The 24,132-nt window shown below is 42.2% G+C and overlaps 2 protein-coding genes across 13 annotated transcripts in view; one reads left to right on the forward strand and one right to left on the reverse strand.

The window, feature by feature from the left end:
• Nucleotides 1-901: 901 nt before the first annotated feature.
• On the reverse strand, nucleotides 902-20,225 carry ANGEL2 (angel homolog 2). Of its 6 annotated transcripts, none has more exons than XM_086878642.1 (10): nucleotides 19,923-20,225; nucleotides 17,161-17,264; nucleotides 14,215-14,651; nucleotides 11,789-12,042; nucleotides 10,444-10,513; nucleotides 8,336-8,757; nucleotides 7,278-7,404; nucleotides 6,555-6,615; nucleotides 4,523-4,695; nucleotides 902-1,421 (listed from the first exon to the last, which is right to left on the reverse strand). In XM_086878642.1, exons 3-10 carry the CDS (start codon nucleotides 14,642-14,644, stop codon nucleotides 1,267-1,269), a joined length of 1,692 nt encoding a protein of 563 aa, XP_086734768.1. In that variant the 5' UTR covers nucleotides 14,645-14,651; nucleotides 17,161-17,264; nucleotides 19,923-20,225; the 3' UTR covers nucleotides 902-1,266. The 6 variants fall into 6 exon arrangements, with proteins under 6 accessions (XP_086734768.1, XP_086734766.1, XP_086734765.1 ...); XM_086878640.1 differs by lacking the exon at nucleotides 19,923-20,225 and adding an exon at nucleotides 19,115-19,507; XM_086878639.1 differs by lacking the exons at nucleotides 17,161-17,264; nucleotides 19,923-20,225 and adding an exon at nucleotides 16,404-16,552.
• Nucleotides 16,247-24,132, forward strand: part of RPS6KC1 (ribosomal protein S6 kinase C1) — an 86,759-nt gene continuing 78,873 nt past the window's right edge. Inside the window, exon 1 of one of the 7 annotated variants that reach the window (XM_086878628.1) lies at nucleotides 16,247-16,653. In XM_086878628.1, coding sequence (XP_086734754.1) covers nucleotides 16,648-16,653 — 6 coding nt within the window. In that variant the 5' untranslated portion in view covers nucleotides 16,247-16,647. Of the gene's footprint in view, nucleotides 16,668-19,528; nucleotides 19,701-24,132 lie in introns of those variants that run through there. The other 6 variants (XM_086878631.1, XM_086878626.1, XM_086878627.1 and 3 more) reach the window with 6 other exon arrangements.

Genomic DNA, 24,132 nt, shown 5'->3' on the forward strand with positions numbered 1-24,132 from the left:
ACTGCCTGTGATGAAAGTAGCCCCCTCCAAATTCTCACCAATGTAAGCTGAATGTTTTGGCAGGTGGTCATATTCTGTAACAGAACTCTGAGGAACTTCTTTAATTCTATGGTTACTACCACTGTACTTCCTGCATTATTCTCCAAGAACAAAGTAATTGCAGTTGTCTGCAGTCTGGGAAAGCGAATACAGGTGAAAATTCCACAACTGTTTCTGGGAGACAAATGTTTCTGAATGGGTACAGGTTTTCCAGCACTACAGTGAAAGACAATTCTGTTACTTCATATTTGGTTCTACATCCACATCCATGTGTAGTTTGACCAAGTTCCAGCTCTATGTTTCTTATTCAGGCAGTCTGGTGTTTTTTTTTAATCACTTTGTAAACCGTATTTTACACAGGATGTCTATGAGCACATAGTGAGAGTAAATATAAAATCCTGATCATTTAATACCTCAGGATCTGACATTTTTAATAACAATATGGAAAACACCCCACCCTGTCATCAGTTGTTCAATATGTATAGAACCCTAAGATGTCAAGGGCTAATATTTTATTTTCCTCCTATAATAGATCAATTAAGTTTCCTGTGATGTGTTCATGAAGCTTAGCTTTATTTCAGATATTTAAAAAAATATTTCAGTGAATGCTACTTCTCTTTAAGCCCTTACAATTTTAAGCAGCAAATTCTTAAAGCACAAATATTTGCCTATATGCCTTTCTTCCTTTGAAAGTTCAATCTTGTGGCCTCTGCACCAAGAACACTGAGTAAATTCCTTTGAAGAAGTGTTAAGATGGAAGTGTCCACAGAGCACATTTGTAGTAAAACATTATTTTCAACTCATTATAAAATGCTGCAGGCACACAAACACATTCCCTTTTGCTTGAAGAAACACACAGTTCTCAGAATAGTTGTTTTTACTGTGATTTACAATAAAAATAATTTACAACATATCCATGAAAAACAATGCCATTTTGAGTCTGGCACAGATGTTTTCCTTTATCAAAGAGGCAGCTAATGTAAAATCTTCTCTTTTTCTCCCTAAAAGACTTCATAACGTAAATTAAACAGTTTTTTGGTTTTTTTTTAAAAAAAAAGCAAAGTCCCATTAGAAAGTCTACTTAACACTAACGAATCAGCATGCAGGCAAACTTATTTAAACCGGACCAGCAGTGCTTCAATTACCCTTTAAAAAAAAATAATAATAATCATCCCATGAAGAGAGAAAGTAAAGGGAACTTTACCTACACCAAAAGTCCTTTGGATATTACCGTTCAATAAGCCTGAACTCTGCTAGCAGTGGCAGGTGGTCAGAAGAGTTCTTTTCATTGGGAAGACCATTAACAGTCCAAAGATCTTTCTCTGTTAGAAGTGCCAGCCTGCCAAGAAGTTTCAGACCTCCACAAAAAGAATCCTCTGCTCCTGTTAGAAAAAACAAACCAAAAGGAAATGTTCATCAGTGTGGATTAAATATCAAATGTTCATACAGATGTAGAAGGAGGAAATAATCCAAAATTGTTACTGTTCCATGCAAAATCACCAGTAAGACAGTTCAGAAATTCTTTTATGACCCTCAGAGTAGAGTTTCATCAGTAGAGCTCAAAGCATTCAGAAGGGCACTGTTTTGTAGAAGGGTAAACAGAAGTAAAAAGGAAAATGCATTTATTTGTTCATTGTAACTCACCTGAAAAAGCCTCACATAATCCAGTCCATTACTTTAGACAACAGCATTGCTAAACAAAGCTGACACTTGCGAAGTTAAGTATCTTTTTAGAGTTACTGGTTCACATAACATTTATTTCTGTATCCTCAAGCACACAGCTCCCCAGCAGGCAGGTCATACAGACACTTCTGTTCATAAGGATGAAGGTATTCTCGCTTTCTGTTCCCTAACTGTTCATCATAAGGAAGGGATCTCTATTATCTCCTGCTACCTATTCCTATAACTACCTAAGAAATCTACCTCCACCTCCTTCCCCAGATGAAACACCACACTGCTCATGCAAGAGTGAAACACTGCTCAAGTTTTGCAAGTATTACATAATTACACAGAATGGTTTGGGTTGGAAGGGATCTTAGGGACCATCTACTTCCAACCCCCTTGCCAGGACAAGGAACACTTTCCACTAGACCAGGTTGCTCCAAGCTTCACCCAGTCTGACCTTGGAGGCTTCCAGGAATGGGGCAGCACTGGTCCCTGTACTGAGGAATGCCACTTGTCTCCACCTGGACACTGAGCCATTGATGGCAACTGTTTTTCTTCCAGACAATTAATGAAGTGGTGCAGCCACCAAATACATCTCTCCAGCTGTTGGGCAGGACCATGTCAAATGCCTTAAACAAGTCCAGGTAGATGGCATCTACCTAGATGGCATCAGTTGTTCTTCCCTTTTCCACAACTGCTCTAACCCTGCCACTAAAATCCAATAGATTTGTCAGGCACAATTTGCCCCTCATCAAAGAGCAACCAGCTTTTTCAGCTCAGGTGGAGAAATTCCACTGAGATCCTTCTAAGATGTGTAAAATTTAGATTTCCTGAGCTATGTATTCAAGTTAGACAACTACTCAGCAGCCATACCTATTCCTTTCAGAATGCAGAGATGATACTGGGCAAGTTGAGTGCTTTCAGGACCAGCACAAACTGCAGCTGTGACTTTTGACAGAAATACTTTCTGTGTGTAAGTTCTCAGCAAATTCAGAACTTCCTGGCTGAATCTGGTACTGGCTTCCCAAAAGATACTTTAAAGGACTACCCAGCAACTGCTAAACTCCTTAGAGAGTTCGATAGCTGCATCCTTTGCCATCTGCCTTCTTTCCAGCCTTTAACAACCCAGCAGCTGTTTGCTGCTCTAAAGAAAAGCTTTTTTACCCTATAAAGATCTCTTGGCAGCTCTAGAGCACACATCCACCAGGTCTTGAGACAAATTTATCATTTGGGACAGCACCTGCCTATCTACAAAGAAGCAGTTTGTTGCCACAGAGAACTTGGTCTGCATGCAGTGATTAATGTCACTCATAACACTCAGCAAAATTGTGCCCTGCATAACTCAGGTAGATACTGAACCCTGATTACAGGAAATCCTGAATACCAAACCAAGTATTTGGCTAAACATGACAGAATAAAGCATGAATATTTTAAAATAAAACCTTTTAAATCGAAAAAACAATCAGTGAGCCTAGACCACACATAAAATTCACTTGTACAGACTCTGGCAACTTTGAATACAGGGGCCCAGGTCATTAGAAAACTGAAAATCAAAACCATGGATTAATTTCTAACAGCTCATGAATAAAAACTATACTATTTCAAAGTAGTTGGAAACTTCAAGTTTGGTTCCATTCTGTGCTCTGATGTGGGAACAATCTATTTGAAAAGAAAGTGCTAGAAGTGCTGTATCGCTTCTGGAGCAATGATGATGCAAAAAATATAAAAACAGGTGAATTTGGATTAAATTTTGTGCAGGGACACACTCTGAATCACACAGTACTCTATTAAATCACATGGCATTCAGAAATCATTTAAATACTTCCCATATTGTGGTTTTTCAGTCAAAGCTTTAGTATTTACCATTTTACATTAAGGTAGCATTTATTGTGCATGTCATGACAAATTAGACTTTTGTGAATTGACTCAATGAATTTTAACAATCTAGTCTCAAGTTGTGAGAGATGAAGGTGGTATTTTCATTCCACATACTGAAAACAGGGTTAATTTATAAAAATCAGTTGCACTCTGCAGTGGGAGCAGGAATGGAATCCACGTTTCTTTGCTCCAAGTTCTGCAGAGACATTTATGTGTTAGCACTATACTGATGTTTGTTGATGGCATAAAACACAGAACTCATGAGGGCATGGAAAGCAAACTGCTCAGAAGCACCCACGGAACAAGTCCCAGAGCAGTAAAGTGTGGAGAAACGCTGATACCCATGACGGAACAAGTCCCACAGAGGTACCGCGACTTTCTTGCACCATCTGGTGACTTTTTGCTGCAACTGCAAACCAGAGAGTGACAGCTGGGCCCGTGCCAGTGACCGTGCTCAGAGCAAAGGCCAAGAGTCTGTTACTTGGCAGAAATTACTGCAAGACAAGCTGAGAAGTAAATTGCCAGGAAATGGTTCTTTTATCAGTTTTAATGCACATCATAAATTGCTGTTCACCATTGTGTCCATCAAATGACTGTGAATACTGCCTTGCTGTAGGTCTGGCCTGCATTACTGACAGCAGTATTTCTCAGGTGCTACTTCCACTGTTGCTTTCCTGTACCTCCAGCTTGTCTCCATGCTAAGACAGGAACTACAGAAATGTTCAGTCAGATGAAAAGGTTTGCCCTGTGCAGCACTACAAGTCCAGCTGTGGTAGCTGACAAGGCCAGCCACATTTCTCAGGTAACAGCTGACATTCAAAGCATTACCACAAACCTCTGAGGTACTTCACATGGATGAAATTATCACTATACTTTTCTTACAACAACAAACAAATATTCTTGTTTCACATTGATGAAAATTAAAAGTTGGTTTCTTTACCTGGCTGGTAAGTATGGGTAGCACTATTATCATTTGCTGCAGAATAGAAAATATAATCCACGGTGACAGCACTTCGGGAATGACAAGTTGTCACTTCTGGTATCCCAGTTTCAGGGAAGTAATGAGAATAGACTGAAGACAATTTAAAATGGTGCTGCAATTTTGAAGACAACCTAAAGAGACATCAAAGGAAAGAACTTTATTTTCTTGAAAGAAGGAATAAGCAATGAAGAAATACCTAATAGTTCCTGGTTACAAACAAAATAAATTATCTGAATATGCAAACTAGTGCTTCTCTCCTGCAAGCCATCCCATAACCGTTTGTGAGAGGCCTAAAACTCTGAAGGCAAAATGCAGGTAGCATTTTCAAGTCAAAGAGCTGATCAGAACTGGCTTAGCTGACACTTTAATTATAGATAGCTTTCAACTCCATATACATTCTGTATGCATTCACATGTCCTCACTCACCAATCTCTCCCCAACATGCAGGCAGAATGTCCGTGAAAGCAGCTCATATGAAAGCAACAAAACACAAACTCATCTAACCAGGCCCTTCAGCATAAAAAGAATTTCAGATTTTTAGAGGTTTTTCCTCCCCCAAGCTAGAGGTATCAAGCTTCCAAGCTAGGCTATGCTTATGTCTTTCTTCCATTCAGGCTCCCATTTTCTGTCTCCCCATTATTTGTCTGTTCCTCTTCAGTTCAGCCCATCTTGTCTCACCTGTCTTTCCAATCTTGAAAGCAAACTGCAAAACTGCACCTTTCAGCAAAAGAACTCCTGTCTTTCAGACATTTGCTTCCATCATCTCTGCAAATCATCCATCCCTCAGCTGTACCTGACTCATCTTGCATTTTAAACCTGGGCTGCAATGTGTTCTGGTGGAAACCCAAGCAATTAAAAAAAAATTAGCATGTTACTTTGCCTGACTCAGAGCAAACATGCCAGTTGGTACAACACAGACACGTAGTAATTTCTGCTTTTGTTACATGACATCCCTTTTAAGATGAGGGGAAAAAACCCTTCAAGAATCATTCAGCATACTATGGATTTAAACCATAGCACAGAGCTTCCTGTTTTTTATCTATTTCTTCTCTCAGAAATGCCATGACACATTTTTCATCACCAAAGATTCTCATATGACTATCTGCAGTGATACCAAGATCTCATTTCTGGTAAGAAATGGCTGACTTGGAGTTTGACATCCCACACACACATTTAGGGCAATTTCCTTCTTCTATGCCTTACTTTATATGCCTTTACCAGTTTGGTAAATGCAAATATATTCTTGCTTTCAAAAAGCAGTTACATTTTCCTCATCAGCATTCTAGCCATGGCTTCCTCCTTCTGAGTGAAAATTGCATTACCAAATCCATACTACTCCACATTTCTTACGCTCAAAGAACTTAAATTCTCCCACAGAACTCATGACAAGGAAGATTTTATGACCTTTCCAATTCCTTTCCCTCCTTCATCCCAGTTTCACACTGCATTATAGTATTTTACTACATCCATAAACATAAAAAGTAAAAACATAAACATAAAAAGTGTATCAAAAACAGTAAAAAAGAGAGAGATATGTCAATACTATAGCAGCTGGAAAACACTGTTTTTTTTTCCCTCTCCCTCTTTTAAAAACATAGCTTCTGCAACTGGACTGATTTCACGTTTCTTGCAATCTCTCTACAGAGGATGATGCTCTGGCAAGAAGTGACACAACATGCCAGAAGCATTATTTTAATAAGCAGATAGAACGTAGCCTCTAAACAGCACTCACACCTCAGCCCTGCATTCTGAAAAAATATCTGCAACTTCCTGAAAGAACACACATTCCACTATTGCCAGTTCTAGTCTTTTGCTCTCTGATCAGCCTTTTAATGTTTAAATGAACAATGATGTTTTTGCCAAAAGGGCAGACTGGGTTGGGTAATCATCAGGTATTCACAGCTGGAATCAGATATAAAATTTGGTCTAAAACCAAAACTAACCCCCAATTAACCAGCTAAGGACTTCCATATTTTTCCCCAATACATACTTTTCAGATGCTATTACAATCTCCTGAGTGTTGTCTGGTTTTGCTGCTTCCAATTTTTCTCCTGCAAAACAAAAAGAAATTAAATTTAGTTTTAAAATAGGATATAAGTGAGACCAATACTGAAGAGCTGCAGAAAAGCTACAGGAAAAATAAGTATCTTTAAGTACACTTATTTTTACAGCAGGCGAGATACAATTCACCAAGCTGGATTAAATTATTCAGTCCCACTAGTAACATCCCCTCCAAAGACTCTAATATTATGTTCCATTAATTTAAAATTATTTTTTCTGTCAAAATAAAAAACAGTGGAAGAAAGATGTAGCCATACTCAGCAATGAATCACTTGCTTTTCCCAAGTGTTCCATGAAATGCCAACACTATAATTCATAAACACTGAGGCAGAATGCAGGTTCACACTCTGTCCATGTGCTGCATTCCTTCAACTCCCTCCTGTCAGTCACAGCACAGCTGGCTTTCAGGATGCCAACACAGGAGTTTAGACACTACACACCAAATCCTGAAGGGAAATTTCTAACTATTATCTCATAAAGATTCAAATTTGCAAAATTTATGTGAAGAAATCACTTGAATGAGCCCAACAAGAAAGTTTTGTGAGCTCAAGACTCACTGTTTTTCCCCCACTAAAACAGAACATATGGTTTTCAGTACTAGCTGAATGGTACTTTCAAAGGCTCACAAAAATTCATTAATCCAAAAACTGACCTGCACTTTCTTCCTTTTGTTGCTGTTTTACTTCATATACACAGTTTTGTGAAATACCTAATTTTTTTGGCCAAATTGGAATAGATAAGATTCTCTGTCCCCTTGGAAACTGTTCTTGTCCAGAGACCTGAGAAAGACAACACAAGTTTTTTTCAGACACAATTAAAAAAAAAAACCAAAAACAAACCCCACAAAACAAAACTGAAATAAATTAACATTTTTTATAAAGTTGAAAGAAAAAGGCCCAGCCACTTATAATAACTATTTTATAATGAGTCAAATCCCTGTAAAAGTAACACCATTTATGTACATCCACTCTGTTTATCTGTAGCAAGTTCTTTGTGGGTACCATATGGTTTTTGTGACACTGAGATACTTCCAAGGACACTTTTAACAATGTGACAGCACTGGCTCAGCATACAGAGCTACCCAGCAGACACTTTAGCTCGAAGATGCTGATCCTTCTGGGAGTAAGTCAAGTCATATGGGGGCTTGAATCCCTACTAGCAAAGAACACCCAGCAGGGCTATTTTGTTGTCATGTTTTCTCATTTTATGTAGTTCAGTCACTCCTATTACTTAGCATGTGACACACCAACAGCTGCATACAAGAGCTCACAACAAGACATCTTTTAATATGAAACAGTTGAGGTTCAGCATCTAATAGCAGCTTTGCTTTTACAATTACTGTAGTCACCAAGTTTATCTACAATAAGAGTCATCTTCCAACAGAGCACACAGTAGGTTTTGATTAAGTGGTTATTTAATCCTCCTTAAAGACTGGGACGCTTAAATACAGTGATAAAATCATCCTGTGGATTCACTACGTTTCAGGAATGACTGCTGTTGAATTTTTCCTTTCAGAATGCTGGGAGAGGACGCAATATTCCCTAAGGCACAGCTAATATATCCAAGCTTTTTCAACTGCAATAACTTTTGCTTTGCAGGCTGCAGAGAGGGCACTATGAGAGGTACTGCAATGGAAACAATCACAGAACCATTCAAATATTTCTCTTCAATCAGCAATTTTTTTGGTGAGAAGTGAGAAGCACAGCCTACCTTCCCTATAGCAAGTCCTTCGTAATTTAACTTTCCTTCCTTTATAAATTTGTACAGTGGAGAGCCAGGAACAGAATTGAAGTCCCCACAGATAATAATTGGGCAGAAGGAGCCATCCTTCTGAGAGGCAACACTGGCAATCTCTGCCAGGAGCATTGCAAGCTGGGTCAGTTTGATGTCCCCTCTCCTTGGGTTGTACAGCAGGTGTGTATTGGCAATACAGATGGCAGCATTGGCTTTACAGTGAAATCTTGGCTGCAGCAGCAACACCAGTCCAACGTTGTCCCTGTCCAAGAGTGGGATATCACGGCGAAAAAATTCCACAGGGTTTGAGGAAATCAGGCTAAATTTGGAAGTTTTGAAACAAATGGCACAGCCATCAGGTTTTCTGCCTGTCCTCATTTTATACTCACAGTGATATCCTGTAAGAAAGGCAATTAAGAACATAAAATATTATTGCACAGAGATTTTAAAACAAAAGAAAAATCAGAAAAATCTCATGCTGCTTTTCTCACATGATAGTCAACCTCCAGTCTGAAATATCAAAGTCTGTATGATGTTTACACAGACTCGTGTTCACTTTTCTTTCTGCCCTAATCTGACCTGAGGCTAGTCCAGGACAGGAAGCCTGATCCAATACCTTTTGCAATGTGTAAACATCTACACACTCTAAGCCACAAGCCATGTTCTTATCTCCTCGTGTGGAAAAAAACACAACAAATAAAGCCCCCCAGTCACATAAAAGTGGTCTTGTGCATTGAAGCTTTTTCTGGATGTTACAAGAATTTAGGAGTAATACCAGTGAAGCATCACAAATCAAAAGCCTTAATCATGCTAAGTCATTAGTCAATGTCTAAAATGATTCATGGAACAAAAGTCTCAAACATTTACATAATTATGCAATTATCCAGTGAGCAGCAAGTGGCAAGCTTTTACCAAGGAAACAGAGACATTTATCGAATGACAGCACTGGAGTTCAACCAAGTCAATCTAGAAAGTCCATCCAGTGATTTGCCAATTTCTTCATTTTATGTTGAGATGATTTAAACAAGACCTTATCTATGTAAGGAAAAAAAATCCATCTTGAAACAGTATCTAGGTTTTTGCCATTTTTAAATGTTCTCTGCCCTGCCCAGAGCATATGAATTCATGAAGTAGTGAGCTCACACCAGTGCTGGAACAGGGGATTCCCATTCCCCTCTCCCAGATTCAGGCCATCTTGCTCCTGCCACTTGCTGTGGCACTTACTGCTAACTCAGTAATCCAACAGAAAATTAACCCAGAAAAATAAAATTAGTCTGGATAGCATTCTGCAGGACTGGTGGATTTCACTAGTGAGTGCCAGAACTAGCCCAGGATAAGGGGCAGGACATGCATCTGGAAGCTAAGGATGGGGAAAGGAAGAGCTAAAGCAAGCTCCAGATCCTCCTGTACAGTAGCTACAAGCTCACTTGCCCCCAACAAGCCTGGCCTCACTGTGTTGTTTCACGTTTCAAGCGGATTTCAGTCAGTACTGCCATTACTCTCTTTGCAAACATGCAATTCTGGGAGCTAGACTACCCCAACTAACCAAAAGAGAAAAAAGTATCAGTCCAATGCTGCTCCTTTACCACATCCTCCTGGCATCAGACAAGAACAAGTGCCAGGGTGGAAGCAGGGCCCTGGGACTGGAAGGTGGTGCAGGGCACAAAGGATCTAGATGGGGTTAAACCACCACGGAATCAACCCTTAGCAACACATTCCTTCCATAAAATCACGAGGGATAGTGACAAGACAGTCTATTCAGACTGACTGACAGCACTTGTATAAAACCTAATGAATATATACTGACATTTAGTGCTGATATTTGGAAGGTTTTAAGGCAATAAAAACATGCCCTTGAAGAGCAACTCAACAGATACACTGGTAAAAAAGATTAGGGTAATTTTGAGAGAGCACTTTATGCATTTATCAAAGAAGATGCACAACGTTGTTGCATGTGACGGCAGAAGACTTGATTCTATAATATATGTGAGGTTTTTTTGAGGAAACTAGTACTGAGGTCCCAAAGGGTAACAAGTTACCCTCGCAGGGGAAAAGACAATGTATTGGTCCTAGTTTCATCATACCCAGGGATTCCAAACTTGACTTGATCTCTGCTCTATAGTGGTCTTCTTGGACTTCTTGTAAGCAGAGCACCTAAGGAAAGGTTTACAATTAAAATGTATGAGTAAGTACATCAAAACATTACCACAGCATATCTCTGTTGGCCAGTCTGTACAGGTATTAAAAAAAACAGATTCAGAAGTTTTTTGATAATAGTAATAATTATTATATTATTATATAATTATTATTATAATTATCGTAATCCCACCAAAGAATTCACTCTTCAATAGAAAATGCTCCCTAAGATTATGAAGAAGGCCCCAATTCCTCCCACCCTTTTTCAGACATTTTCAGAGGTGAGATTAAACTGAATCAAAATAGTAACTTGCTACTACATTCTCACCAGTTCAGGGGAAGGTTCAGGGAGAAGGGATGAAGAGGCAAATGGCCTACTACAGGGTGGAAAGCAAGCTACCATATTATAAGAACCTGAATCAATGCTCAAACTCAAAATATTAATTTAAAAGAGTTCACAGAATCGCAGAACATTTTGAGTTGGAATGGATCCACAAGGATTATCAAGTCCAACTCCAGCTGTGAGCATCTCTGAGCCTTTCCCCAGCACAATGCAGTAACACAGATTTATAGCCACCACTGAGGACAAAGGACTGAGTTCCCAAAGGGGAAGAGGTTTCCCTGCTTGCTGAACTGCAGCAACACATTCCACTTGCCCAGCTGACATTAGCTCATTCAAGTTCTCAAGGGAGAATCAAATCTCAAGCAACACTCTGAAGTCTCTGCTTCACTTAGGGTTACAGTTCCAACCAATGGAAGAGTTAAAAATCTATGTCCTTTAGCAAGAGATTTCTCTGTGGAAAGGGCACCTGCATGTACCAGGGTCTGACAGCAGCTGCTCCTCTCAGAAAGCTACACAAGGTATCTCATTGTAAAGATATATGCATACAGGATGTATAAATTTATTAGGAAGGAAGAGCTTGAAGGGACTTTAATTTCCAGATTTATGGCTGCATAGTAACATAACTGCATTTTTCAAATGGTGCAAGGCTGTTTTTCTGTGGCTTCCATAATACAACTACCTTTTTCAGTATTGTTTTCTGACACAAACCAGATGGATTCTATCACTGAGCTTTTGTTGGTCTGAACAGTGGCTGAAGCAAAATTTTACTGACTTGATTTCCTGATCAAGACTTAAAATAATTTATGCGTCCTCAAAAACAAACAATAAATGCCACAACCAACCAAAACCACAGCAGTGTTTTTTCAGATCTCAGTACAGAGCAGCAGAATTTGCTTCTTCATTATTAAGTTCATCATTAAGATATATCCACATGTTCATTTTCTACTCACATCTGCATCCAGCTCTTTGATTTCTTGTAGGATATTGGGAAATCTGTATGTCCAGAATAGCAATCGCTGCCTGCAGTGTTTGTACAGGTGACAGTTGTCTTCCAACAAATTCTGTGAGAGAATATTGTAGGACATGACTGTAAAATCAAATGTTGCCTCGCTTGCTATACTGCTTTGGTCAGATCCTTTATTTTTAGCGATTTTCATTGTTTTACTCTGCTGACAGAAATATTCCCAGTGTCTTTTGATGGTTCCTGTTAAAAGCACATGAAGCAGAAAAAAATTATGTTATAGACCACATGACTTCTTACTGCTTTTGGAAATCATTCTACTGACAACTATTTGTCTTTCAAATCACTTAAATAATTCTAAAAGCTTATTCAATTAGCAGTGATTCAGACCTTCTGTTTAAGATGGATTTTATATAAGCATCAGTAAAAAAAAAAAATTTTAAAAAATCAATCAAACAAAAAACCCCCAACCTCAAGACAAACAGCACAAAACCATTATATGCCCTGGATTTCAACTGCTTTGAAACTGGGAAACTGGCATGTTCTAAGGAGATTGTTGCAATCAGACTACACCCCTTGCTCCTGTAGATGGGCTGTCAAACTGGTGAGCCAAATCCAGTCTGCTGAGAGTCTTACACTGCCTTAGGCCACTGTCGCCTCAGCAGAGATTGTATATGCCAGTCTAGGTATACACTCCTTAGGGCAGCATATGGGCACCTCGTTGATTTCTCTATCCATGACTAACAAAGGTTTAGGAATCCATCAATCACCTCTAGTCTGCGTACAGTCCGTAAAACTCAGCCATAAGCTGCAACAGAGTCTACTACAGAAGTCCCAAAACAAATAATGAACCCCATTTTCCTCAGTGAGTTGAGAAATCAAGAAATTATTAAGTCTCAGAATTACCAAGAACTTCTGAAAAGGCTTCCTCCACCTTTCTTCTGTTTAAAATTTCATACTTATTATCACTAGGAAAATTCCTAATAACATATCTGCCCATCATTAAGCATCCAATTTCTTTTTAAGGAATGTATTTCTCCACTTAAAAACTCAAAGAGATGCTTTTTACCCTTTTTATCTAACCTCACCTGAGAGCAAGGTGAGATCCACAGTTACCTGTGCTCACAACCAGTGCCAGACTGCAGCTGTAGCTGTTACCATCTGTCCTATTTGAGAAGGAATTTTCATTGCTGTGCTTAGATTATTCAGGACTTTACAGAGTTTGCAATGAGTACAGCGAGGCTTTAAGTTCTGTTTCTGTGGTGGGAGAGAAGCCACACTGCTCCTCAGCAGGTATCTTTAATTAGCATCACCTTACAAAGGGTGGCTGGGAAGGACCACAATGCCAGCCATACTCTCAGATAAAGGTATGTCAAGAAGGGTTAAGAGAGGACTCAATAATTAAGGCACGAAGCAAAGTCCCTTCCTTTGGCACCTGAAGATGAATATGATGTTTCTAAGCCTTATGGGTATTTGTGTCTAAAAATCCCTTAGGGATGCTGATAGCATCTACTGCTCTTTTGAGTCATAATACCATTTCAGTTTATTTTGCTAAGGAAGTGATTTATGCAAGAGGGCAACAATTTTGACTGTGTCCCTCTATTTGTTGCACACTAGACAAAACTGAATAAACACAAGACTCCAAAAATCCAAAAATATTTGGATTTATGTACAAGATTTTATCTGTAATAAGCTAACACAGACACTTTGAAGTTTCATGGAAGTTTGTTACTGAGCCCAGTAGACAACCCTGCACTTCTTCCTGTATTTATCTGGATAAATGCTTTCTCTGTAAGATGTGTCAGATCTGACACAAAACTTGCTAACATGCCAGTGGCAGAATACAGCTATAAGAACAAAACACACAATCACACTGGAAGCAAGCACCATTAAAACTCAGACCATTAATTCTCAGTTTTCTAGGTCACAGATAACTCAAGTGGTCTGGAAAGAAACCAGTTTAGGTCCAGTAAGGTTTATGATCTCAGGCACAGCACAAGGAATGAAGCTATACAACTGCCAGCCCAGCTCAGCCCTACAGCAAGTCATCCAAATCTTTTTGCTTTTTAGAGCTTCCAGGTTAACAGACATGACCTGGTGACAGAGACATGAGAGTGTTGTCTAAACCAAGCTCAGGACTCTCCAAGTTGGACAATTCCTCATACAACTGACTGTGTTCTACTGCCAAGTGTAGTGAACCTAGTTGTGGTAGACTATTTGACAGCACAAAATACAAGTCTGCAGACTAAACAGCATTACAAAACTGGACCATTTTTAAGACATGTCTTCCGGAGAGGGATGCCAAGAAAAACAGTAACTCAAAAGGAGCAGGCACTACTGCTCATAACTCTAACTCATTTGGTGTTACTTAGGATTACAAATAAACATGGAAAATGAGCAAAGAGCATCTTTTACCTTTCTTGCTGCCATGTATTTCTTCATTCTGTGCTACAGAAAGACAAGATACCTCCTTCTGATTAGACAAGTTTGTTTCTTGTTCAGGACCTGAAGTATCATCCTGGGCACTGAGTCTTCTCTTCTTTGTCAATGGTTCTTCTCCCTCAGATTTCATACTGGGGCTGGGTAGGTGAAAGCAACAACTTTGTGTGTAGTTATCAAGGTGCCAATTGGAGTTCTGAAATTGTCTCCAAGGTCCAAAAAATGGAGGGAATCTCCAGTTTGCTGAAAAATCAGCTGAAATAGGGAGTGGAAATGAGGCCCATGGAGGATAGTGTCCGGCCCATCTCATACTGCTGGAAACTGGGCTGTTGAAGGTGAGTATCTGGGAGCCATTCCAGTGGGTGATCCAGTCTCTGCCCAGCCTCTGCACATGGCGGGGCAGCATGGAGTGTCTACCAAAAAAGCACAAGTTTCATTACTGGCAGACAAGTACATCCGCCTGTAGAAAGCTGTGGAGGCCAAGTCATCCTGGTCAGGACCTCCCCAAGATACTCCTTCTCTACAAGTAAATGCATACAAGATATCCAAACACTTATATACAAGGTATTTGAACATTTATCTAAATGACATGCAAAATGGGACTTGACAAAGTGATCTTGCATCCTTTCTCCCCCCTCAGATTTACAAGTGCCATTTAGTGTCCAAACTCTATCCATGCCAGTAACTATTTACAATTTACTATCTGCCTTGATGAATTCAAGTGTCAGATTTTTCAAGTGCTCAGAGGACTGACCTTTACAAAAGGTAATTTTTGCATGCTGCATTAACTTTATCATAAGGCTATTTGTAAGGAATGAGAGGATCACTTTCCTGGAAGCAGTCAGAGCTTTGTTTGGAAAGCCATTGATTTGGCTCAAATCCCAAAGCTAACATGACAGGGAAATAAAGATACTAAGTCTCAAGGCATCACTAGCACCAGCTTAAGACTAAATCTGCATTCTTATTTCTTTTCCAGGAGACCAAACCATGGCTCAGCAACTAAAGCCATGAAAAATAAGTGGTTTTTTTCCTTTTTCTTTTTTTTTTTTCTTTTTTTCTTTAGAAGAAAGAAATCTGTCAAAAAAATCACAGGAAGGAAGGCTGAGTGACAATAATATCTCAGTTTCCTCACTGTTTAAATAAGGTGTATTTTGAGCTTATAAGCAAAAGATAGCAAAGCCTGTTATGCCTGAAGTTGCATTGAAGTGAGAACTTCCCAGCTGCCATTCAGCTGAGGAAATAAGCTGAAATACAGAATCACTGAATCACAGAACATGCTGATTTGGAAAGGACCTGCAAGGATCACCGAGTCCAACTCCTGGCCCTGGACAGGACACCCCAAGAGTCACACCATGTGCCTGAGAGCATTGTCCAAAGGCTCCCTGGCCTCTGTCAGGCTGCCTGGTGCTGTGACCACTTCCCTAAGAGATTTTGTGCCAGCGCCCAGCCACCCTCTGGGTGAAGAACCTTTTTCTAATATCCAGCCTAAAGCTCCCCTGACACAACCTCAGGCCGTTCCCTCGGGTCCGGTCACTGGGCACCACACGGAAGAGATCAGTGTCTGCCCTGCCTCTTCCCTTCATAAGGAAGTTGTAGACTGCCATGAAGTCTCCCTCACTCTGCTCCAGGCTGAAAATGACCTCAGTCGCTCCTCACAGATTCCCCTCAAGGCCTTTCACCATCTTAGCTGCCCCTCCTTTGGACACCCTCTAATCGCTAATACAACTTCCAGCAAAACCCGCTTGTCCTGAAATAACCCTTTTCCGCCACAGCGCACCAGATGTAGTCCGGCAGACACAAAAACAAAACACTCCCCGGAACACCACAGCATTACTATGAAGCAAAAAGAGGCATCGCTCCTTTACAACCTTCCCTAAAACACCTGCTTTACAGAAAAGCACTGAGAAACTGCTCCCTCCTAAACCCCCGGCCCCGCAGCCCCCCACCCCCGGCAGCACAACGCCCCGCGCTGTGCTCTGTTTACCGCGGCCTTGCTCGGCCTAAGTGCGGGCATTTAACAGCAGCGCCCCCAGCCCCGGTTACCTCCCGGCGGGCCCGGGCCCCGCTACCGGCCCCGCGCAGCCCCGGCGCCCCCCGAGGGGGTCAGCCCAGGGCACCGCCAGCTCCGGCCGCCGCGCTCCAGCCGCCCCGCTGCCGCCTCATACCCGCACGGGCAGCGGCCGCCGCGCCCTCCCGCTCGCTCCTGGGACTTGTAGTCCAAGGGCCGGGCCCGCGGCCATGTTTAGTCCGGGCAGCCGACGCCGAGGCCCGGCCGCCATCTCGGCCCCGGGCGGGTGACGCCCCCAAGCCCGCGTTTCCCGCCGGAGGCCGCGCCGGCGCAGCGCTCGCTCCGGAGCGCAGCAAAACCGGCGTGTAGGCAGCCTGACTGCCGGCTTTTGAAGCGTTTAAATGGAGGTAACACTGTGTTGGTGCTGTAGTTTCTTCACCCAGAGGGTGGTGGGGCACTAGAAAAGGCTCCCCAGGAAAGTGGTCGCAGCACCGAGTCTGGCAGAATTCAAGAGGCATTTGGACAATGCTCTCAGGCACATGATGAGACCCTCGAGGATGTCCTGTGCAGGACCAGGGCTTTGATGATCCTTGTGGGTCCCTTCTAACTCAGCACATTCTGTGACAGTTTCCTTACGTGGTCTTCTCCCTGGGATCACAGTGTGTTCCTGCAGGGTCAAAGGCGCCGAGAGAGAGCTGCCATATATTTCAAGGTGCCATAGGTTATTTGCAGGGCAGCAGCACCATGCTTAGTGTTTGAAGAACAAAACCCCAAAGCCCACTCATCCAAGCGTTTCAAGGTTTTCAGGTTTTAAAATGCAGCTGAAGGTGCTCTGCTGAGGAGAGCTGGCCAGAGAGATGGGCGGGAGACCTGCCTGCCCTGCAGACCCTGCTGACAGACCCACCGCTGCTTACCAGCTGCAGAAACAATCCTCTGGCTCTGCCGATGTTGCCTGAGTAAGCACTGAGAACACTTTCTTGAGGTCTTCTGAGGACAGAGGAAATGCTGGCCCTGTTTACTGTAAGGAAACGTAGCAGAATGCATATGAAAAATTACAGTGCTGAATAGTGCAGGAACTTTAATCAAGTAAAATACTATTTCCCTGCATTCCTTGTATACCTGTCATAAAAGTGACTTTAAATAACATTTGAAGTTTTCCCAGGAGTGGTAGGGAAGACAAAATAATGCAGTGATGAACATGCTAGTTAGGCAACATGTCAGATCCAGTTTGGATTTTCCATTTCTTGGACATGAGTTACTGGTGAAAGGTAAAAATACCTTTGGGTATTTTTACTCCTTTACATATGGGAGTGTATCTAGTAGCCCCATAACACATGTGTAGTAAAGGATCTCCCAACTTCATTTTCAAGACCATCTTGTTTTGGTGGTTTGTTCTTTTCTGAATTTTTGTATTCTTATTTTTTAAATGTACTTCTAGGACAGAAGACAGTAAGCCAAAACCATAGCAACAACAACTGCTGTTGCTTTTAGGAGCAGAATCTACACCTAACATGCAGTTATTTTCCATATTTTGACCTGCTCAGGGACACACAAATTGATCTGTCACTTCAAATGTTTTTACATAGTAATAAACTCAGTAGTGATGCTGAAGAAAAAAAAAAAGAAATCACAGAAGTTTTGGGTTTTAATAAAAATGAAGATGCACTAAAAAAACATGGAAGTTGTGTAACAGACAAAACAGAAGAAAAAGACTAACCTATAAATATGATGCAAATTGTTTCTCATCTCAGTGTTACTAGCTTTTCTTGCCTTGACCTAGAGAAGTCTTAATAAGCCAGTAACACTTAACTGATTTTTTTATTTCTGTCTGATTACGATTTTGTGTTGGCTATACCATGTCAAAAGATATTCTGCAGAATTAGGTATCTCCAAATTCTGATTTGTAAGTAGAAGCCAAATTATTTTATGAGTCATTTGAGCTTTTGAAACTCCCTAGTGAATGGAGGCGACTGAGTCACTGAGGGATGCTTTGATTGATTATGCTGCACATAAGAACAGCCACTGTAGCTCAGATCAATGGTCCACTGAGCTCAGTTTCCTGCTTTCTAAACGTGGTTAGCAGCAGATGCCTAGAAATGTGCAGGGGCTGGGCAAATTTCAAATGAATACTCTCATTGCTTCTTTCTGTTTTCAGCTGTGTGCATTTCCTAAGCCTGATGTGTTTGTCTCTTTAGTTACTCTCTCCCCCAAGTACTTGAATTTGCAAACTTTTGATAATTTATAGAACTTCCATGAAGTTATATGTAGCAGCACAAGATGTTAAGGACATGTTCTTCCCTCCTCAGAAGTGAGAGTGAGAAGTGAGCTGCTAACAACCAATGCCCTCTTTCTTCCCTCTTCCTTAAGAAAATGTTCCTCAAAGGAAAAGCAGTTGCTTACTATGAAGTTCAGTACAAGACTCTCATCTTTCACAAAGACACGTGATTAAGTATTTATATTAAATACTTTATGTCAAAAACCTGCATGAGAGCAGAGATATTAATAACCTAGTAAGGAAAAGCTGGTTTTTTTTTTAAACATCTGCAATTAAATGAATGAAACTACAGTGATTTAAAAAAAAATCGAAACAGTGTATATAATCTAAGGTTCTAAATTGGTACAAGCCCCACTACAGACAAGAAATCAAAGGTGATGTTACAAAAGGACAAGGTCCTGTGTCACAAAGTTATGCTCCTTAGAACTGAAGCAATGCCCCTCAAACCCTGGAGCGTTTCCTAAGACCAAAGTGTTCTGCAGGCCTATGCACGCACGGGAGCCCATCCGCAGGGAGAAGTCCAGGAGCAGCTTAAAGAACCCGGAGGGGACACAACACACAAAACATGGTGACTCGATAACCATCAAACTTGCCTTTCTGGCAGCATTCCTCTTTAAAATCCGTGAGTCATTTCTGCGTTACAGGCCTATGGATTTAGGGCAGCATTGCTTAAAATAGCCCACGGCAGACGCTGGGAGCGGCGCACCAGGGGCTCATTACGGATCTATAGAGGCCACGGGTGCCTGTGTGAGCGGGGGGCTCGGCGGTCAGTCCCCCCCAAGTGTAAATTCCCCTGGGCCGTGCCCTTGCAGAACACCTGGCACGGGGCTGGACCGCCGCCGCGGGGCTGTGCCTGCCGCGTCTGGGCCGCCACACCTCGGCCTCATCCCTGCGGCGCGGACCTTCCTCCGCGGGGAGCGATCGCCAGCCGGGGCCCCGAGCATCCGAGCACCCCGCGGCGGGCGGGGCTCCCCGGGCCGGGCCCCCGGCACCGCCCGGGCGGGGCGGGGCGTTCCCGGGCGCCGCTTCCGCCTGTGCCGGCCGGGCGGGCGGCGCGGCGGGGGCAGCAGCAGGATGCTGAGCCCGCGGGAGCGCGGCGCCGACCTGGCCCGCTTCTACACCGTGACGGAGCCGCGCCGCCACCCCCGCGGCCACACCGTCTACAAGGTCACGGCGCGGGTGAGTCGGCGGCCGCCGCCCAGCCCCTCGCCCCCGCGGCTCCCCGCGCCCGGCCCGCCCCGCATTCGGGCTGTGAAGCCGCCGCTGGGTGCGGAACAGCGCCCGCGGCTGCCGTGCCCGGCCGCGACGTGGAAGCCCCCGTGAGGGGCACGGGTGGGAGTGGAGGAAGGGAGGGTGGGTAGGTGCAACACGGCGGCCTCTTCCGAGCCGAGCCCCCGTCACCTCCTGCAACTTGTAGCCTCGCAGCGTTGTAATGGCCTCAGACGCGCTCTACTGCTAACTCTCAATTTCCTGGCTGTGCGTTGCAGGGCATGCGAGAGTAGCTTAAAAACAAACAGCTCCTTCTCTTTTCCTCCCGTTCTTCCGCCCCAGATCTCGTTGCAGTGGGATTGCCCGGCGTTCCTGGCAGCCTCGCAGCGCAGCGCGCTCGGGAGGAGCCGGCAGGGAGCGGGGTGCGGGGGCTCTGCACGCCCCCGCCGGCAGCGCGGAGCTGCCGGAGCCGCACATGGAGGCTGAGCGTGCCCAGGAGGATCCAGCCAGGGTGTAGAGCCCTCTGGGTCAGTCAGGCCTAGCACGAGAAGCAGGAAAGCTGCTGCAGATATTGGGAGAGCTGCTGTGGTGCTGCCTTTGATGAAAGCTCCGTCTGTTCTGCTAGGGAAATTCCTTGCTTTCTTGCTTCCTTGCTTCCTTTTCTACTTTCCTATTAAACCAAAAAAAAGGAAAGCGAGTAAGTAAATATGTGGAGATAGGTTCAGGAGGAGTGGCAGTTTAGCTCACAGGTGTGGTGGGGTATATTGAGAGCATGAGAAAGTGTCACAGGGAGACAGAGTGTCTTTAAATGACCCGTGATCTCGTAGTTACTGCAGCTGTAGATATCCTGGCTGTGATGATAAATGTATGCTTATAAGTACCCTCTTAATTCAAAGAATGCAGCATTCTGTATATGTATAGAGATTGTAATGTCAGATTGCTAGCCTGTGATAAGTTTGTATGACTTGTAAAATTAAAAATTAAAAAAAATATTTTTGGTCATCTATCTATCTGTCTCTCTCTCTCTCTCTCTCTCTCTCTCTCTCTCTCTCTCTCTCTCTCTCTCTCTCTCTCTCTCTCTCTCTCTCTCTCTCTCTCTCTCTCTCTCTCTCTCTCTTCTCTCTCTCCAAGTTCACCAAACACAAATAGGGGACAAATATGTTTAAACTGTTCCTTTTAGTCCAATATATCTTAGTATTTGTGAAGAGGAAAAAAAGAGTTGCTTTTTCCTATGGTGCTGCAATTTAAAAAGCCTTTCCTGAAACAGATGCAGAGGGGAAAACGGTGCTGTCACATCTTTCTGCAGTTGTTCCAGATGGCCCAAGTGTGTGTGTGTACTAAAAAGCTGTATCAGTGAAATAAGGACTAATAGGAATGAGCCAAGACTTCTTCTACTTATTTTGCTTTGGTGCTTTGTTCTTATTGGCTAAAGCCAGTTAAATTTCTCTCTGATGTTTCTGTAGAATTTTTTAAAATCAAGCTGTGGCTAACTGGCTGGGATGTCATTCTCTCTCTTTGTCCCATAAGCTGTGGGTGCTCTGATGCCTTTTCAACCAAGGCAGTGTAGAATCTGGTGGTGTACTTGATTTAGCACAGAGCAAGGAGCTGATCAGTCTATGAGCTGTCCAAATTCAACTGACCTAACCAGAGATCATTAGTTCTTTACAATGTTTTGATAGCTAAAATCAAATTCAAATCAATTTTTCAAAGTGAAAAATTAGTTCCATTTTTTTTTTTTTGCAGTAAAGGATGCTTTGGACTCACAAATGCAGAAATATAAATAACTTTTTTTTCAGCAGGGCTCTGATAATCTGTTGTGTAGTACTTGAAGTGAGGATTTGGGAATTGAATAAAATGATTTTAAAAGGATTCTGTGTACATATCAGGTACCCTTTCTGTTTTTTTCCTCCTATTCCTCCCTCGTGCTCCTGCAGTGATCTGGCTCCATGGTTGATATCACAGCACTCCAGCTGTATTTGCTGAGCATCAGCTCAGTAACTTTGGGGGACCGCCAGGAAAAAAGTGAGGTGGACCTTCCTGCTGTGTTGAATATCATTCTGGCTGAGATCTAGGGTAGTCAGTATGTGTTAGTGGAGATCTGTGGTTCCTTAGTGCAGTATGTGAGCGAATCCTTTGTGAAATAAAGGAAATTCATGTTTCAATGTAGTGTGGATAAATAATCATGGATAAGAAAGCACTTGTTTAGTGTGTCCTAAATATCTGGCCCAAGGTGTCTGAGACCCAAGAGACTGCTACCCATGCAGCCTTTTCTGAGTGCTAAGAGGGGGTCTGTCATCGTTATTGCAGCTTTTTTCTTACAAGTTTTGTTTGTATAGCAGAGAATATGTATTTTATTTACTTGTAAGCCGTAACATAATTGTAAATTCAGACAAGATTAAATGAATATTGGCTTTTTAATACCCATTTCAATATACTGAGAAGCATAGATCTTAGCAAGTTTGTGATATGAGGAGTGTTCTTTAACGATACATGAAAATATAGGCCACTAATAAAAGTTTAGAGAATTTGGAAGGTTACAATTATTAATGATAATTAAAATTCTAATGAGTTATGTTGGACATCTGCAGGTCAGATGAAGAATGGTATAATCGGAAATACTTTTCTTGATGTTGAGGATCTTTGTAGGATCTCTGTTTTCAGTGTCTAGTGCAGTATTACTTAGCTCATTGGTGGGTATCCTAATGATATTTTTGAAAATAGGTTAAAGTTGCTCATGTTACAGTTTTGCAGAAGGAACTGACTGCACTGATCCTTGTTGGAAGGATTAAAAAAAGTACATGGAAAATTTAGGGGGTTGGGATCATCTTTGCTAGGTCTCTAGGTTGACTATAGGTTGGATGGAAAGGGCAAACCTCTTCTGAGACTGACCTTCAGAAAAGGATATGAAGAACAAAGTAGGACAGCACATAAATTATTACATACTGACTTCAAGTTGGCATGGCTGGGAGGTATAGAAGGCGGTGTAACATAAGAACAAGTGTGAAACAGGGCCTCTGGGTTTTATTCCAGATTCTTACTAACTGGCTGGGTAATTACTCATCTCTCTGGGTCTCCTTCTGCCCATCTGGTAACTTACCTAGCTGCCAAAACTGTTGCAAGGCTTTAACTAAAGGTGAACTGCAAAGCAAAGCAGTTGGTGTCTGCCCTTTGGTGTTCTCTGTGATGTGTAGCCATGCCTGTGATATTTTCTTCCCCCAGCTCTACAGACTCTTTGCATCAAGTATGCCAGCTATTAGAAAAGGAGGTTAGAATTATTTCACAAATTGTACTTATAAACTGCCTGGTAGTGAATGAAAGAGCAACAGCCACCAAGGTTAACGTTTGGTGAAGTTGCCAAATGTTAGATTACTCAAGAGTGAGGAAAAGTTGAGAAAGGTTTTACCAATGTAGACTACGCTGGAAGAAGAGGACTTTGGTGTACAAGGTGAGAGAAAGAACATAGAGCTGTGAAGGAAAATGTTTCAGGTCTTTTGGGAGATTGCTAGAGAAGAAAACGCTTCTCTTTTCCATCTTGTCTCTTCCAAAATATGTGAGAGATGAGTGGCTGGGTTGTAGTAAACGGATGGTATAAAATCTGTGAGGCTTTGGCAAGGATTCTTGCAAAACGAAGGGAGGAAGAGAGCTAAGTTTGTGGGAAATATAAGAGGTATGCTATTGTCACTTAGCAAGAGGAAGGTGTGGATTCGGTGGCTTCCATCTCAGAGCAACAGCTGCGTAGTGCTTGCGGTACAGTGGGATGTTGTGTGAGTCTCTGGGGTGCAAAGCACTGTGGGCTCCCTGCGCTTCCTTACATGCATCACCTCTTCAGAGCATCAATTATTCCGGGGTGTGTCGCTGAGGACAGCCCCAGTTGGATTAAGAATGCCCTATTTTGCTTTAGGTAACAATAGACTAATTATTTTGTTAAACAGCTTTGGCTCTTACGATGAAGGATATACTGACTTGCACAAGGTAATTGCAGTTATGAATTAAAGATGTGTCTGTTTGGTTTGTGTGTTTGTGGGGATATGCTTTTTCTGCTGTTTATAAGACCAGTACAAAACTTGGATAGCAAAGGCTTTTGTGATCAATATTTATTTAAAGAAAAAAAAAAAAAATCTAGATGAAATACTGGCTTCATTATGGTGCGCAGCCAAGCCTGATTTTCGCTGCAATTTTCCCCTGGACAAAGTCATTTATAATTAATTAGGCCAAGAGATTTTAAGGAGAAGCAAATACACAAGGATAGTCAGATGTGTCTGCACTCTGGTGATTGTAAGTACACTGGAAATACTGTCTTACTAAATACAAATCTTCACATTCTCAGTGAGGTTGTTTGCAGCTTATATTAAGCCAAGTAGCCTTAGTGAGCTCTTCTTATTTGGACTAATGTGGCCCTAAT

Source organism: Cyanistes caeruleus, chromosome 2, assembly GCF_971803275.1.
Source record: "Cyanistes caeruleus chromosome 2, bCyaCae1.hap1.1, whole genome shotgun sequence".
In the NCBI taxonomy this organism is placed as follows: domain Eukaryota; kingdom Metazoa; phylum Chordata; class Aves; order Passeriformes; family Paridae; genus Cyanistes; species Cyanistes caeruleus.

Coding starts and splice junctions, on each gene's coding strand:
- ANGEL2 (XM_086878637.1), bottom strand. CDS start 15,842: ATGGCAGTCTACAACTTCCTTATGAAGGGAAGAGGCAGGGCAGACACT. Junction 10,514..11,788: donor TCAAAGAGCTGGATGCAGAT/GTGAGTAGAAAA, acceptor ACCTTTCCTTAG/GTGCTCTGCTTACAAGAAGT. Junction 1,422..4,522: donor TACCCATACTTACCAGCCAG/GTAAAGAAACCA, acceptor TTTTTCTAACAG/GAGCAGAGGATTCTTTTTGT.